Consider the following 14,753-nt stretch of genomic DNA (forward strand, 5'->3'; position numbering starts at 1 on the left):
ATATATATTCAGGCAGTCCATTAAATTCTAAAACTACCACTTAAATTGTTTACTGGTTTCTAGACTTTTTCAAATTCTTACCAGAACAACTGGAGTTGTGGATTTTAAATTACTATTTCTACTTGTGATAATTTGAATGCAAATATATTCATTTCATGTCTGAAGAATAAGCATGCTTGTGACCAGGAGAAATGCCATATTTGAAGTTTATAACTGTAAATATTGGTAGGAGTGTGATTTGATTGTACAGTCAAACAACTTCATACTTGGTACCAACTCCATCCAACAGGGGATGCAGGTTGGGAGATCATGTGACACATTTTTGTGCACGCAGCTTAATGTGTACCATCTCACTACACGCTCAATACATATTCTCAAGGTACCAGCACATTTTAGGTCTAGACTTTGAGCCATTGCAAACCCCTTTCAGACATTTGCTGTAGATGTGTTGCTATACCATTACCTTATTGTAGTGGTACCCAACACTGGTCCTTGAGGAACACCATCCTGCATGTTTTAGTTGTTTCTCTGCTCCAACACATCTGATTCAGTGATTTAATTACTTCCCCATGTTATGCAGAAGCCTTTAAATCACCCATTTATTAAAATCAGGTGTGTGGGAGAAGAGAAACAACTAAAACATGCAGGATGGTGTTCCTCAAGGACCAGGGTTGGGAACCCCCGCTTTATAATATGGTACAATTAGGTTAAACAGCTGATATGTTTACTATGCGTCTTTATGGGTAGGGGAAAAAAAACAAAAAAAAAACATATGTTACAGTTTGATGGCTCCTCATCAGCACCAGGAGTCAGGATGTTGCTGCCGATGATCCGGATCCGCCCAGCTCGGCGTCACAGCACCGACAAGATGGCTGAGATTATGGCTCGAAAGTGAGGGAGGGAGACAAAAACCAGTGGCGAGCTCTTTTAGCTGGAGATGGCAGAGCGCTGGAGCCGCTGAGGGTCCGGTTCGGGGGACAGAGACACACGCTGGGTGCGTTCCGGACTCCAGTTTTGCGGGTCCATTTTTTTTTTTTACCGGATGTAAACAAACTGCTTCAAAGCAGTGCGCAGACTGTTCGTCACAGAGCTAATGCTAACCATGTTTACTAGCTGACAGCACCGTTACGCACAGAAGACGCTTTCAAAAAGTGACACTTGGGAGAATTTTTTGTAAAATAGTTGCTGCTTCTAAATAATTCGCGTGATCTAATATTTGTTGCAGCACTGTAACTTTTCCTACGCAGGAAATTTAGCTTGGAACTCTTGGCTAGCGCTCCTCCAGCTGGTTAGCATGCTAACATTGCGGATTTCTTGCAGCTCCGGAGTTAGCGTTAGCAACTGTTCTGAGTTTGTTCCGACACAGGAAAGGTTCGTCGCCGTGTGCGGGAAGGACATTTTTGTTTCTGCTTAAAAGTACCGGAGGCGGCAGTCCTGGGTAACCAGGAGACCCCATTCGGAGCGCTAACATTGAAGGCATCGCACAGCCGGGACTGTGAGGACGAGTGAAGCCGAGGAGAACCGAGCCCCGTGCCGGCTTCGTCATGGCCCATTCTCCCGTTCAGGGGAACCTGCCGGGGATGCAGGTAAGCTGAGTGTCTGGTTAACAGTGGAGGACACCGTCAGGACAAAATGTACCGTTTGTCTCCCTGCGGTGGGCTTCTCTGCACTGACCGCACCGAGACAGCTCGTGGAGCGTTTAAGGACTTCTGTACGGCTCGTAAATTTTACAACGAACACGCCGAGGTGTTTATGAATCTCGTACCTTACGTAACGACGCGATGCCTAAAATAACACATTAAAAAAAACACAAAATGCATTTAGGCCAGCTAATAAAAGTTAATATAACACAAGTTAATTATGTTATCTTGAAACACTGTCAAATTTCTAACCCATTCTTAAATTGGTCAAATTTGGATAAGTGGCAGTGTTGCCAGATATCGCGAAAGAAACAAGCAAACAGCTCTATGAAAACAAGCCCACCTGGCAACCCACTGCATTGTGTAAAACTGTATAAACATACTTATGGCATTACACTTTAAACAACAGCAAAATTATGATAAACACTTTGAGTAACACACTTTTAAGCTCTGATATAAAAACATACATATGTAAATCGTACTTTTTCTACATATTTTTTAAAAACAAAACATCCTGACTGAGTGTGAGTGGAGCCACCTGGTGGTCGGCCACAGTATGAGCGTTTGTTTGACTGTGCGCCTGTCGCCTCGCCAACTTGGGCGGGAGCGATGAAGCGTGGAAGGGACAAACTACCTACTACCACACGTCTTTTGCTTTATTGTGCGGAGCTGGGAGATCGTCAACTAGTTCCACTCGGAAAGAACGTCAAGCCCAAATAAGCAACTTCACGTTCAAAAACAAGCCCAAAAAAAGCCACAACCCGCGACACAAGATTCGCAAGCGACTTTAGAAAAAAGCCCAAAGTCGCTTGTAATAAGCAGACTTGGCAACACTGATAAGTGGTGGCACAGAGGTTAGAGAAGGCGAGCCTGTGATCAGAAGGTCGCCAGTTTGATCCCCAGGACCGACAACATAAAAAAATTAATAAAAATGAAGCACCCACACCTACCTTCACCCTCATTTGCCCACTCTGAGCCCTTGAGCAAGGCCCTTAACCCCTACCATCTGCTCCCCTGGGCACCCTGCAGCTCCCTGCTCCACACAGTGAAATGAATAATCGACCCTCAGAAATCCACAATGATGATATAAAAACAAAAGGTTTTCCAACGTACTGTTAAAGCAGGGGTGTCCAGTCCTAGTCTTCAAGGACCACTATCCTCCGTGCTTTAGTTGTTTCTTCAGAAGCCTTGCAATCACTGTTATTCAAGTCAGGTGTTGCAAAGCAGACGTGCAGTACGGTGGCCCTTAAGGACCATGATTGGACACCTCTGCATTAAGGAATATACATTGCACACTGTCGTTAATGCCAGAGTGTTAAACTAAGATCATCTTGTTATGAGATAGGACAGTTTGTGGACTGTTTTCGTCACCTTATGTGTGGTTTTGTGCATTATTGAGAGATTTTTCTCTTGGAGCTCAAAATACAAGTTGAGTCCAGTCTCAGCGGCTTCCATACCAAGTCTTAGTTCAATCTCCGTTAAACTGACTGAGTTTTAGCCATTTTTGTGTTATGCAAAAGTCGCTTAGCTGTTTTAGCCATCTTGGGGTGCATTTAGACCAGCCCTGTTTAGTCCGCTTTAATCAAACTTTAGTTCGTTTGGCTTGAAAGTCTAGTTCGTTTGGAGAGACATGAATGTGCAATTGAACTCTGATGCAGAACTCTGGTTTGCCTAAAAACCCAGGTCTCAGTTTGGTTGAAATGAACTCTAGCGTGGTTCGAATGCATTGTGAATGCAAACGGACCAGAGACTGCTCCAAAAGCAGGAAGTGGACTACAGCGCAGGGCATTCTGGGTAAATACAACCAAAAACAAATGCGCATTTCTCTTACCTCATATGGAGCCGTCTCAGTTGCCTTGTGTGAAAAACAACATTCTCCGTGGTCTTCTGCCTCATCTTGCTGAGTCCATTGTCGAAAAATGTTTGTTTGGCACATGAGCCACAGACACAGCAGAAATCCTAAAACTGCTCAAATTTGACGCCACTCCATTTTTGTTTTTAATTTCCAGAAGAAGAAGCGTCTTCTTCAGAGGTTTTTGTGCCGTTTCCTTTAGTAGTTCTCGGTGCAGCGCCACCTCTGGCGATGCGGGGAACAGGTTGGCTCGATTGACTCAGTGCAGTGTGAATGCGAACCGCACCAGCTGAAAATGTAAACAGATGTCCTGAATTATTGTCCCCAACCGAACCGAGTCTACCGGACTATCAAGTATGAAAACGACCTTAAATTGCGTTAACTCCAAAAGTTAACCACTTGTACATCTACAGATATTGATTACATTCAGCAAGTTTTAGCCGAGTTCGTCCAGTGGTTCATGAGAGTTTTTGCTAGCAGACAGGCTTACGGTATTTCACCCTTTCCCCAAATAGTGGTAAGCAATAAAAACTGAAATATATTTCCAGAAGTATTCAGACCCTTTACTTTGTCCTGCGTTGGTAGCAGCAGTTCCATCCACAAGTTTTGATGCAACAAGCCTTCGATGGGGGGGATGTTCTGCTGTTCTTCTCTTTAAATCCTTTCAATTTCAGTCTGGCTGGATGGAGATCTTTGGTGGAGCCATTTTCTAATTTCATGGGATGTTTCAAATCTTGTCTCTGGCTGGTCCACTCTAGGACATTCACAGCAGTGGTGTAGTCTACGTGATACGCTGGTATACGGCGTACCCACTAGAAAAGCTTTGGAATTTCCGTATACCCACTTAAAAGTGCCCAATGATGCGTAACGTGACGTCATTGATACGTTAAATGCTTTCTTGATGATACCACCTCCATGCTTTACTGTTGGAATGGCGTTGGGCCGATGGTTTCCTCCAGACAAGAAGTTTAGAATCAAGGCCAAGCATTTAACTGGTTTCTGACCAGGGAATCTCGTTCTGCTATTATTATTATTACAGCACATTTTTCATTAAGATGCCTATTTTCTTGTATAAATGTCATTTAGGGAAACAAAGGAGTCTTTTGGGGTTTTTTTGTGACAAAGTTCTGTTTTTACATCAGCCATCTGCTTTAATTTTGGCTGCTTTAAAGTGGATGTAATGAGACTTTCTCTGCTCACAAGAGGTCATAAAAGGAAGTCGTTTTAGTCGGCACTTGCCCTTGTGTTTTCCACATAACAGCCTCTGGAGAGTTAAGTCATTTTAGTTCACTTCCTGTGGTACTCAAGTAGGTTTTCCTTTTTTCCCCTCCATTGTACAATGATAAAAACGCCACAGTATGTGTTGAATGGAAAGTCTGGCTGATGATTCATTGGATTTCATTCATTCATTCAACCTTTATTTATACAGGTTGGTCTCATTGGGTCACAAGGATGTTCAAGAAAGACCTGTTGAGAGGTTGTCCTGATTATTCTTTTTAATTATAAACTGGATCAGTTGTTTTTGGCAGAACGAGGAATTTCTTGCCGTAGACTGTTCATTTGGTTTGTCATCACAAATAAGAAATTAAAGATGATAAACGCTGAGAAAAATAAAGCTATAGATTATGCATGCCAGTAGTTATGCAACTTTTAGGTCAGGTTGTATGGGAATTGTGTTCCGTTTGATATTCTGGTTTTTAATAAGTGCAACTTCTGATTAAATACGGTTGACACAAAAATGAGTTTTTGTTTCGTTATTTCTTTGTTGTGACAATACTTGTTGGGAATCTTGAACAGAAGAAAAATCTGTTTATTTGCTCTTAAATGGCGCCACATTTTTAGAAATGCATTTGCGGGTCGAGCAGCATAGCTAAGTATGTGGGTTACAACCACGATAAACTTGCCATATCTTCTTTGCCGAAGAGCTCATATTGGCTCTTGTTTGGTGTCTTTTGTTGGATTAGATTATTGAAGTGTGAAGAAACAAGACATATTGGCGTTTTAACAATTTATTCATTTAACAAACCGAGCCTCAGTAGGATGTGGAAGAACCATACACAGCCACAGAAGCCTGGCTCCTCTTCTTCTTTACTGCTCAACAGCTTGGTCACACACTGTTGTGGGATGGCTTCCTTTTCTTCAACCAACATTTGTCAGCCAGTATGGTTGTTTTGGTCACTCTGCGACAAATGGCACACCTGATCTAACAGCTGTTCAATGGGGCTGTTAGGACTGCGGACAGACCATTCCTAAAGTCCGGAAGTAGTTCCTGATAAACCCCGCTCTGCGAGGAGTCGAGGACGAGGGTTGTCATCTTGGAGGATAGAGTTCAGTCCCAGATTGAGAAGACATGGGATTGCCTCTGGTTGCAGGAACTTATTTCGTGAGAGGCCCACTTCACAGTCCGTCTTCGACACACCGTTACTTGGCCTTCAATTTGGAGATGGTACTTGGACTCACTCCAAATGATGTTTCAGCCTGGTTTTGTAGAACACCAGCTTGAAGTTGACCTAAGACATGGGCCCTACTCATATCAGACAAACGTGGATCAGACACCAACTGCTCACTGTAGCATGGCCCATTCTCTCAGGTATCATTAATTATCAAGGATCAATAGCAAAATAGAGAGACTATTTGACAAGTTTTTCATGGGTGCAACCCACATACTCAACTATACCACTCAACCCACTGATTTATTTTCCTAAAATTTGGCACCTTTTAATGGGAAACAAACAGGGTTCGCAACAGTAAAAGCTTTATTGCGAAGAACCATTGTTACAACAAACAATCAACCAAACACAAATTTCCTTACTTTTTGAGCTATGTTTATTAGTTGAGGCATGAAGGTCCAAAGTAACAATGTGTTCTGCAGGAAATGCATACAAAAATGTGAGCTTACAGAAATGTTTTATAATTCCCCGGAGTAATGTGTCCAAACAGAACGTTCTCAAATGTTGAAAAGGACAGTTTTCATTCTGTGTATGAGATCAATGTAACCCAGATATATTTTTAATTTATAAGGGAGTTGCTGCACGTTTGCCCTAACATTGTATCAACGATTCTTCTTGAAACGACTAAACACTAAAGATCAAACTTGTCATTGAGAAGAGTTGAATATTATATGTAGCAGTTAGTTTAATTTAATATTTTCGGTTTTATCTACATATTATCCAATTGGTATACTATTTTTTTTTAGGGATGCACGATGTTGTATTTTTGGACGATATGCCGATATGTTAAAATTTATTTGGCCGATACGATACCATGCCGATAATATCGTATTTTTAATATTTTTCTCCTGATTCTGTTTTCTGTGTACATAAGTGTTGCAATGAGTGAATTGCAGTATGTCAGTGTGTCCTTTTTACTCCCAACAGTCAGGGTTTTTTTTCCAACTTTCTTGTTTTTTGTTCTCCAAGCTTTTGTTTTCAGTTTTAAACCCATCTCCCTGTCCTCTGCTTTGTCCCCTCCTGATCGCGGTCAACCACCAGAATGCCAGAGTGGACCCCGAGGAGCTGTTCACCAAGCTCGAGCGCATCGGCAAGGGTTCTTTTGGCGAGGTGTTCAAAGGCATCGACAATCGCACGCAGAAAGTGGTGGCCATCAAGATCATAGACTTGGAGGAAGCGGAGGACGAGATTGAGGACATCCAGCAGGAGATCACCGTGTTGAGTCAGTGCGACAGCCCCTTTGTCACCAAGTATTACGGTTCATACCTGAAGGTAATTGCTCCACGTATGAACAGGGCCGATCAATATGACTAGGACGTTTTCCGCGTCTTTATTTACAAACCGGGTTCCAAAAAAGTTGGGACACTAAACAAATTGTGAATAAAAACTGAATGCAATGATGTGGAGATGGCAAATGTCAATATTTTATTCGTAATATAACATCGATGACAGATCAAAAGTTTAATCTGAGTAAATGTAACATTTTAAAGGAAAAATATGTTGATTCGAAATTTCACAGTGTCAACAAATCCCAAAAAAGTTGGGACAAGTAGCAATAAGTGGCTGGAAAAAGGAAATTGAGCATATAACGAACAGCTGGAAGACCAATTAACACTAATTAGGTCAATTGACAACATGATTGGGTATAAAAAGAGCTGCTCAGAGTGTCAGTGTCTCTCAGAAGCCAAGATGGTAAGAGGATCACCAATTCCACCATTGTTGCGCAGAAAGATAGTGCAGCAATACCAGAATGGTGTTACCCAGCGTAAAATAGCAAAGACTTTTAAGTTATCATCATCAACCGTGCATAACATCATCAAAAGATTCAGAGAATCTGGAACAATCGCTGTGCGTAAGGGTCAAGGCCGTAAAACTCTACTGGATGCTCGTGATCTCCGGGCCCTTAAACGTCACTGCACCTCAAACAGGAATGCCACTGTCAAGGAAATAACAGAATGGGCTCAGGAATACTTCCAGAAAACATTGTCACTATTTTAGTATGCTGTTTTTGTGTTCATAAAAATAATCAAGATATTTCAAACAGCTCATTCTACTGTTGACTTGTTTGGTGTATTTATTGGATTGGATTATTGTCTGCAGAAACGACAAAATTGAAATTTAACAAGCTATTCATTAAACAGACTTAAGTCTCGGTAGCATGTGGAAGAACCATACGCAGCCACAACAGCAAGGCTTCTCCAAATGCTGCTCACCAGTTTGGTCACACACTGCTGTGGGATGGCATCCCTGTTTTCAACCAGCATTTTGTTGTAGTTTAGACAACGTGGTTCTGTTGGTTACTTTGGAACAAACATCACGCCCAAGCTGATCCTACAAGCGTTCCCTGGGGTTGATGTCAAGACTGACATCCCTCATATCGGTGCATTTTCCTTACAAATGTGGCACTATGATGAAATAAACAGGCTTTCCAACAATAAAAGCTTCATTTGATGGTTTGTTTTTGTTTTTTCTGCTGCAGGACACAAAGCTATGGATCATCATGGAGTATTTAGGTGGAGGCTCAGCCTTAGACTTGGTTAGTGATTTCTAAGTTCATACTAACATGTTGGAACTGAGTTACACAGTTTATTAGGTTTGAATGAACTCCTTTCCTTTGGTGACTGTACCTACGGCTTAGATGGCACCGTCATTTGTGAACTTGCTGTTGTCGTTCGTCCCTGTATATATTACCAGTTCATTTAGAACAAGTAAAGTTTTGCTATAATGTTAGATGATTAGCTGACAGCCACAGTTTTTGTTTTTTTTGTTTTCTTTCAAGATGGAGCCTGGAGCGCTGGATGAGACCCAAATCGCCACGATCCTTAGAGAAATCCTGAAGGGTCTGGAGTACCTGCACTCCGAGAAGAAGATCCACAGGGATATCAAAGGTATCTGGCTGCATTCAAGGAGCGCAAACACAAATATCACATCGCACGTTAATGGTATTGATGTCCACTTAATGCTTCACTTATCATATAGTTTGTATTCCAGCAGGGAGTTGTGTTGACTGTTTAATCAATAATTGACATAAGTGGCTTTGACAGAGGTTTCTGAAGATGGGGGGAGGGTTTTTCTGGGACACATTAACCTGACGTTTTGCTCCCTCCTTGCCCACAGCTGCCAATGTGCTGTTGTCCGAACAAGGAGAGGTGAAGTTGGCAGACTTTGGCGTGGCTGGCCAGCTCACAGACACTCAAATCAAACGAAACACCTTTGTGGGGACGCCCTTCTGGATGGCCCCCGAGGTCATCAAACAGTCGGCTTATGACTCTAAGGTGAGCTCAAAGGAAGTTATGGTTTCACCTTGAGGTGCAGTATGTTGGCGTTATGTTGGATAACTTTACCTTTAACTTCTATTTGTAGGACTAGGTGCTACTTCTCAGTGGTTGCATTTAGTCCCCTAGTATTCCTACATTTAACCTCGTGATTTCAAATTAAAAGTCAAGTGTACCCTCACATGGTCGTAATGGGGTGACTTTGGGAATAAGAACACTTGATTCTGGACACTGCATCTAATTTTGGAACTGTTTGCAGAGTAATAATGGGTCCAGAAGCAAAGCTGTTTCATTTGGAAACGCATTCATGTACTCAACAAAGTTCAGTCAGGTCGTCTGGACGGTTTCTTTTTTTGTTGAGACGTTCCGTCCTTCATCCAAAGGACTTCATCAGTCCGAGGAGACACAACAAATTTAGTCCCACAAGCAGCGCACTCCCATAGTGGACCAGCCAGTTTGCTGGTGATAAGATGGTTTCTGGGGTCCGTCCTCTCCCCCCATCATGACTGGCATGACTGGGTGTTGGGATGGCCTCCGGAGCCCGCCCTCTCCCCCGTCGGCTCCTCTGGGACAGACATGCCAGGGTGGTTCAGAACACCAGGGTTCATGCTCAGTGGTCCAGGTGTACAATCCGACAATGTTCAGTCATCTGGACGGTTTCTTTTTTAATCCGCGACGTTTCGTTGTGCGTGAACTTTGGTGTTTTGGGCCACTTTGGCATGGCTGTCTCAGGGGAGGACGGGCCCCGGAGGCCATCTTAGCACCAGCAAACTGTTTTTTTTTTTGTTTGTTTTTTTTTGGGGGGGGGGGGGGGGTTTGTCTACTATAGAGTATGCTGTTGTTGTGGGAATCAGTTTGTTGGTGGCTTCTCAGATCGAAGAAGTCCTTTGGATGAAGGACAAAACGTCTCGGCTTAAAAAAGAAACCGTCCAGATGACTTGACTGAACATTGTTGGACTATCCTGCATGTTTTAGTCGTTTCCCTGCTTTGACACACCTGATATGAATGAATGGGTGATTAACAGGCTTCTGCAGAACTTGAGGAAGTAATTAAATCACTGAATCAGGTGTGTTGGAGCGGAGAAACATCATAAACATGCAAGATGCTGTTCCTCAAGAACCTGGGTTGGGAACCACTGCCTATGGTCACTTGCCTTGGCAGGGCACTCATCGCTTCAGGGATTTTTGTGGCAGGGGTAGGGAGGAGGAGATGGAGACACGTCTGTATTACGTGCTATATTTGCGCTATGTTAGTGCCGGAAGTTGTCGACGGGTTGCGGGAATGTGTGAGAGAATCGGAGTGCTACGTCTGTAGCTTCTTAGCAAGCGCATCTGTATTGTATGCCGCTAGCTTAGCTCTACGTCAGTGGCGGCAGTTGTCGACGGGTTGGGGGGATGCGTGAGAGAAGCAGAGTGGTACATCTGTAGCTTCTTAGCTAGCATATCTGTATTGTACGCCACTAGCTTAGCGCTACGTCAGTGGCGGCAGTTGTCGACTCATTGGGGGGGATGCGTGAGAGAAGCGGAGTGCCACGTCTGTAGCTTCTTAGCTAGCACATCTGTATTGTATGCCGCTAGCTTTGCTCTACGTCAGTGGCGGCAGTTGTCGACGGGTTGGGGGAATGTGTGAGAGAAGCGGAGTGGTACGTCTGTAGCTTGTTAGCTAGCGTATCAGTATTGTGCGCCGCTAGCTTAGCGCTACGTCAGTGGCGGCAGTTGTCGACTCATTGGGGGGATGCGTGAAAGAAGCGGAGTGCTACGTCTGTAGCTTCTTAGCTAGCGCATCTGTATTGTACGCCACTAGCTTAGCGCTACGTCAGTGGCGGCAGTTGTCGACAGGATGGGGGGACATTTCGGTAGGCAGAGCTCTCAATTCTGTTGACAGGATGGGGCGCTCTCCTTGGATAACGGTAGGGGAAGCACATCAAGTTTTGAACTCCTAACGCTGCAGTGAATGTGAAAATTTATCCAAAAACTATTTAAAATTCAAACTCCAAATGAGCTCACAGAGCTAATTACAGATGTTCAGAGTGCTCAGGCTCTTGTATTAATGTCCATATTCACTCAGAAACATGGACATTTCTTTCCCACATAAAACGTTTGTGTTTTTTCATGTCTTCCATGAGATTTACATGTGCGCTGTGTGTTCCAGGCTGATATTTGGTCACTGGGCATCACGGCTATCGAGCTGGCGAAAGGCGAGCCGCCCCACTCAGACCTCCATCCCATGAAGGTTTTATTCCTCATCCCAAAGAACAACCCGCCCACGCTGGAGGGCAACTATTGCAAACCCCTCAAGGAGTTCATCGAAGCCTGTCTCAACAAGGAGCCCAGTTTTGTACGTCGTCTTGTGTTGCAAACTTTTTATTTTATTTTATTTTGATGCACGTGCTTCACTTTTTCCTTCCCTCCACAGAGGCCAACTGCCAAAGAGCTGCTTAAGCATAAACTGATCGTCCGCTATGCGAAAAAGACGTCGTACCTGACCGAGCTGGTAGACAAGTACAGGAGGTGGAAGGCAGAGCAGTCTAGAACTACGGAGTCCAGTTCTGATGAGTCTGACTCGTAAGTTTGTTGCAGCCATCCTCAAAATCTGGATCCAGATCTCCTCCTTTTCATTTGACCTGGTTTTTATTTCATGTTATAGTGTGAAAACACACAGGTTTTCACCGTATTTGTGATAAATTTACTTTATTATGTGTCTGATCAGAGAGCAGGACGGTCAGGCGTCAGGTGGGAATGATTTTGGCAGTGATGACTGGAACTTCACCATCAGAGAAAAGGACCCCAAAAAGCTTCAGAACGGGGAGGGACAGTCGGGAACAGAGCAGGTCAGCAACTGCTGCTAGACTCCTTCCAAATGTTCCAAAGGATGAAGTACTTTAATTTACTTTCAATTCTGCTCTAGTTCTTATGTGTTCCTGCTTTCCGACAGACAAAAGACATTCCAAGGAGGCCTTATTCACAGAGCCTGACCACAGTCATAGCTCCTGCATTATCTGAGGTAAGGATCTCCATCTGGGTCGTCCCAGTCACGCTCAGTGGGACTTGAAACTTTTCCACACAATAATGCAGTTTTTCCCTAAACAACTAGGCCTGTCACGATAACAAATTTTGCAGGGCGATTGTCTCAGAAATTATTGCGATAAACGATAATATTGTTTGAAACTTGACAATAATTAGTAATTATTGTCAAGTTTAAGAAGAAATGTTTAATTTGTTTTGCACGTAGTACCTTTTTTGACCACCAGATGGCAATATAAGACTGAACTCAGGGATGGATAGTGAGGGAGTGAGCAGCGTGTCTCTTTAAGAAAAATGGGAGGGAGGCCTCTTGATGTGACATGGGTTGTCTCTCTTCAGTTCACAAAATGGCGGACGCTTGGTGTGATTTGAGCTCTTTAGCATAGCATTTTTCACACAAAGCGTTTAATAAAAAATCAGTAAACAAGTTCTCAGCTTCTTTTTGTAGACAAAAACAACTTTTTAGACGAAGGCACGGGTTTCAATCGTGAATTTTTGGATCGTTAAAACAGATTTTAAAGAAAAAGGGAGGGGTCAGTGAAAAGCACCGGAGTTAAGCTTTTTGTCATCCAGTGTCTTCAGAAAGAGAGAGACACGAGGAAACGATAAAGCCGACAAATGAAAATGAGGTTGATAATTTGCATTTATCATACGATTAATTGATTTATTGCTTATCGTGACAGGCCTAAAAACAACTTCTTTTTTTTGTAAACACTGCACTGTTTCTAGAAATGTATTCATCCACACAAAAACAGAAAATGATCAAAAACGCTGTAGTAACTTTGTCAGACCTGTAGGTGGTGCTGTAATCCTTCCAGAAAACCACGCTAAATGCGGAAAACAAACTGCGTACACACCGGGACGAACTGTAAACACAACAGGTTGTGGGTTAGGTTAGAGGCATGGCTATGACATCGTTTTCAACAGCTTGACTTTTGGCTGTTTTTATGAGAACTGAAGAGGGAGATCTCGAGGAGATATTAAAATTCTATGTTGCACTCCTAAAACACTGCGGACACAAAGCTAAGTTGATTAACAAACATCATGAAGTTGTTAAAACTTGCCATGTGGCTGGCACCAAAACCAGTGACTGTAATGCAAATATTCAAGCAACTGGCTTTGAATGGGTTTTGGGTTGAATACAGTGTTTTTCATCTGTCTTATCTACGATATCATCCATCTTCTGTCTTCTCATCTGTCTTATTCCATTTGCCTGAGAAGTCGGGCCTCAGATGTGGCAATGCCATCACACCGAATTAGGGAAAATGTAGGATTTGCTAATTGCGTTCCTCACTGGACTGCGACTAGTTGGTGAACAGCATTTGCAATTCAGTTTCCAAAACATCTTTGCAGTGTTCTCAGTTTCCTACCTTGAGCCACAGAGCCTCGCAGTTTTATTGCTTGAATTTTGAACATGTCTATAAACAATTGTGTTCAGTCGGAAGAGACTGATGGGCCTTGAGCATTCTTATAATATTGGAAACCGTTTATAAACCTTCACTGGTGCCTCCTCACAACATTGTGGGAAAATCTGGAACTGTGGGATCTACATGTACACTAACATCCTGGGGAGAGAACATGTTTGAACAAAACACCGGCACAAAATCCGATGCACTGGGAATTCTCATGGTTGACCACAGCGCCGCCTGCTGGCCACTGGAGAAGGGTTGTTGGTAATTGCCTTCCTCATTTAATCCATCGGTGACCTTATGTTAAATTCTAATTAGCTCTAATCCTGATTACCTAATCACAGAAGTTCTGTGTGAGAATAATGCCCACAGATTGTGCATTTATTCCTATATTACAGACTTTTATACTAAATGTCTGAACAACCTCAACTGTACAGGGTTGTATTCTTTCTCTTACTGGTCTTACTACATAGTTTCTTTTCTGGACCCCCTCTTGTAGTTGAAAGCTCGACAGGAGCAGGTGAATGGGAACCCCATGGTCCTGGATGAGCTAAGGGAGGCTATCCTCCTGGCTGAAGAGGCCTACCCGGGCATCTCCGACTCACTCGTGGCTCACATGGTGCACAGGCTCCAGAGGTAAGGTCTCCTGTTTTTGAGGACGTTTCCACCAAACAGGTTCCAGTGCAAACTCGGAGCAAGGGGTTAGCACCGTTTCTTTCAGTTTTCACCTCAGACGGCACCGACTCTAGCACCTAAAAACTGGTACTGTCTCAGCTCCAACTCTTTCCTGGATCAGAGGAAATTTTTACTTTTGTCAGGAGCTGTCTCACAGAGACCAACAACTATTACAGTACAACTGATGTGAGTGCCGTGTTTAAAAACTGTTTTTACTTCTAGTCTGTGCAAAACGATTAAAATCCTCTACCTAGCCTTTAATAAAAGTCAGCTTAATCTTAGAATAACTTGAGCTCAATGTCTTTCGTCTTGTCCTGTTCACTGTTGTCAACTAAATCTATAAACACTGTTTGAAGCACAATGTACGCATACTCTTGTCTCTTTTTTTTTTTTTTTTTTTTTTTTTTTTTTTTTTTTTTTTTTTTTTT

General features: G+C 43.0%; 1 protein-coding gene across 2 annotated transcripts in view; it reads left to right on the forward strand.

The window, feature by feature from the left end:
- The first annotated feature begins 1,174 nt into the window (after positions 1-1,174).
- stk24b (serine/threonine kinase 24b (STE20 homolog, yeast)) overlaps positions 1,175-14,753 on the forward strand; it is a 20,213-nt gene continuing 6,634 nt past the window's right edge. The window contains exons 1-10 of one of the 2 annotated variants that reach the window (XM_037696479.1): positions 1,175-1,586; positions 6,984-7,214; positions 8,422-8,478; positions 8,722-8,830; positions 9,060-9,217; positions 11,370-11,555; positions 11,634-11,782; positions 11,928-12,048; positions 12,153-12,221; positions 14,150-14,286. In XM_037696479.1, coding sequence (XP_037552407.1) covers positions 1,545-1,586; positions 6,984-7,214; positions 8,422-8,478; positions 8,722-8,830; positions 9,060-9,217; positions 11,370-11,555; positions 11,634-11,782; positions 11,928-12,048; positions 12,153-12,221; positions 14,150-14,286 — 1,259 coding nt within the window. In that variant the 5' untranslated portion in view covers positions 1,175-1,544. Of the gene's footprint in view, positions 1,587-6,983; positions 7,215-8,421; positions 8,479-8,721; positions 8,831-9,059; positions 9,218-11,369; positions 11,556-11,633; positions 11,783-11,927; positions 12,049-12,152; positions 12,222-14,149; positions 14,291-14,753 lie in introns of those variants that run through there. The other variant, XM_037696480.1, reaches the window with a different exon arrangement.

Source organism: Nematolebias whitei, chromosome 23, assembly GCF_014905685.2.
Source record: "Nematolebias whitei isolate Nwh7 chromosome 23, NemWhi1, whole genome shotgun sequence".
In the NCBI taxonomy this organism is placed as follows: domain Eukaryota; kingdom Metazoa; phylum Chordata; class Actinopteri; order Cyprinodontiformes; family Rivulidae; genus Nematolebias; species Nematolebias whitei.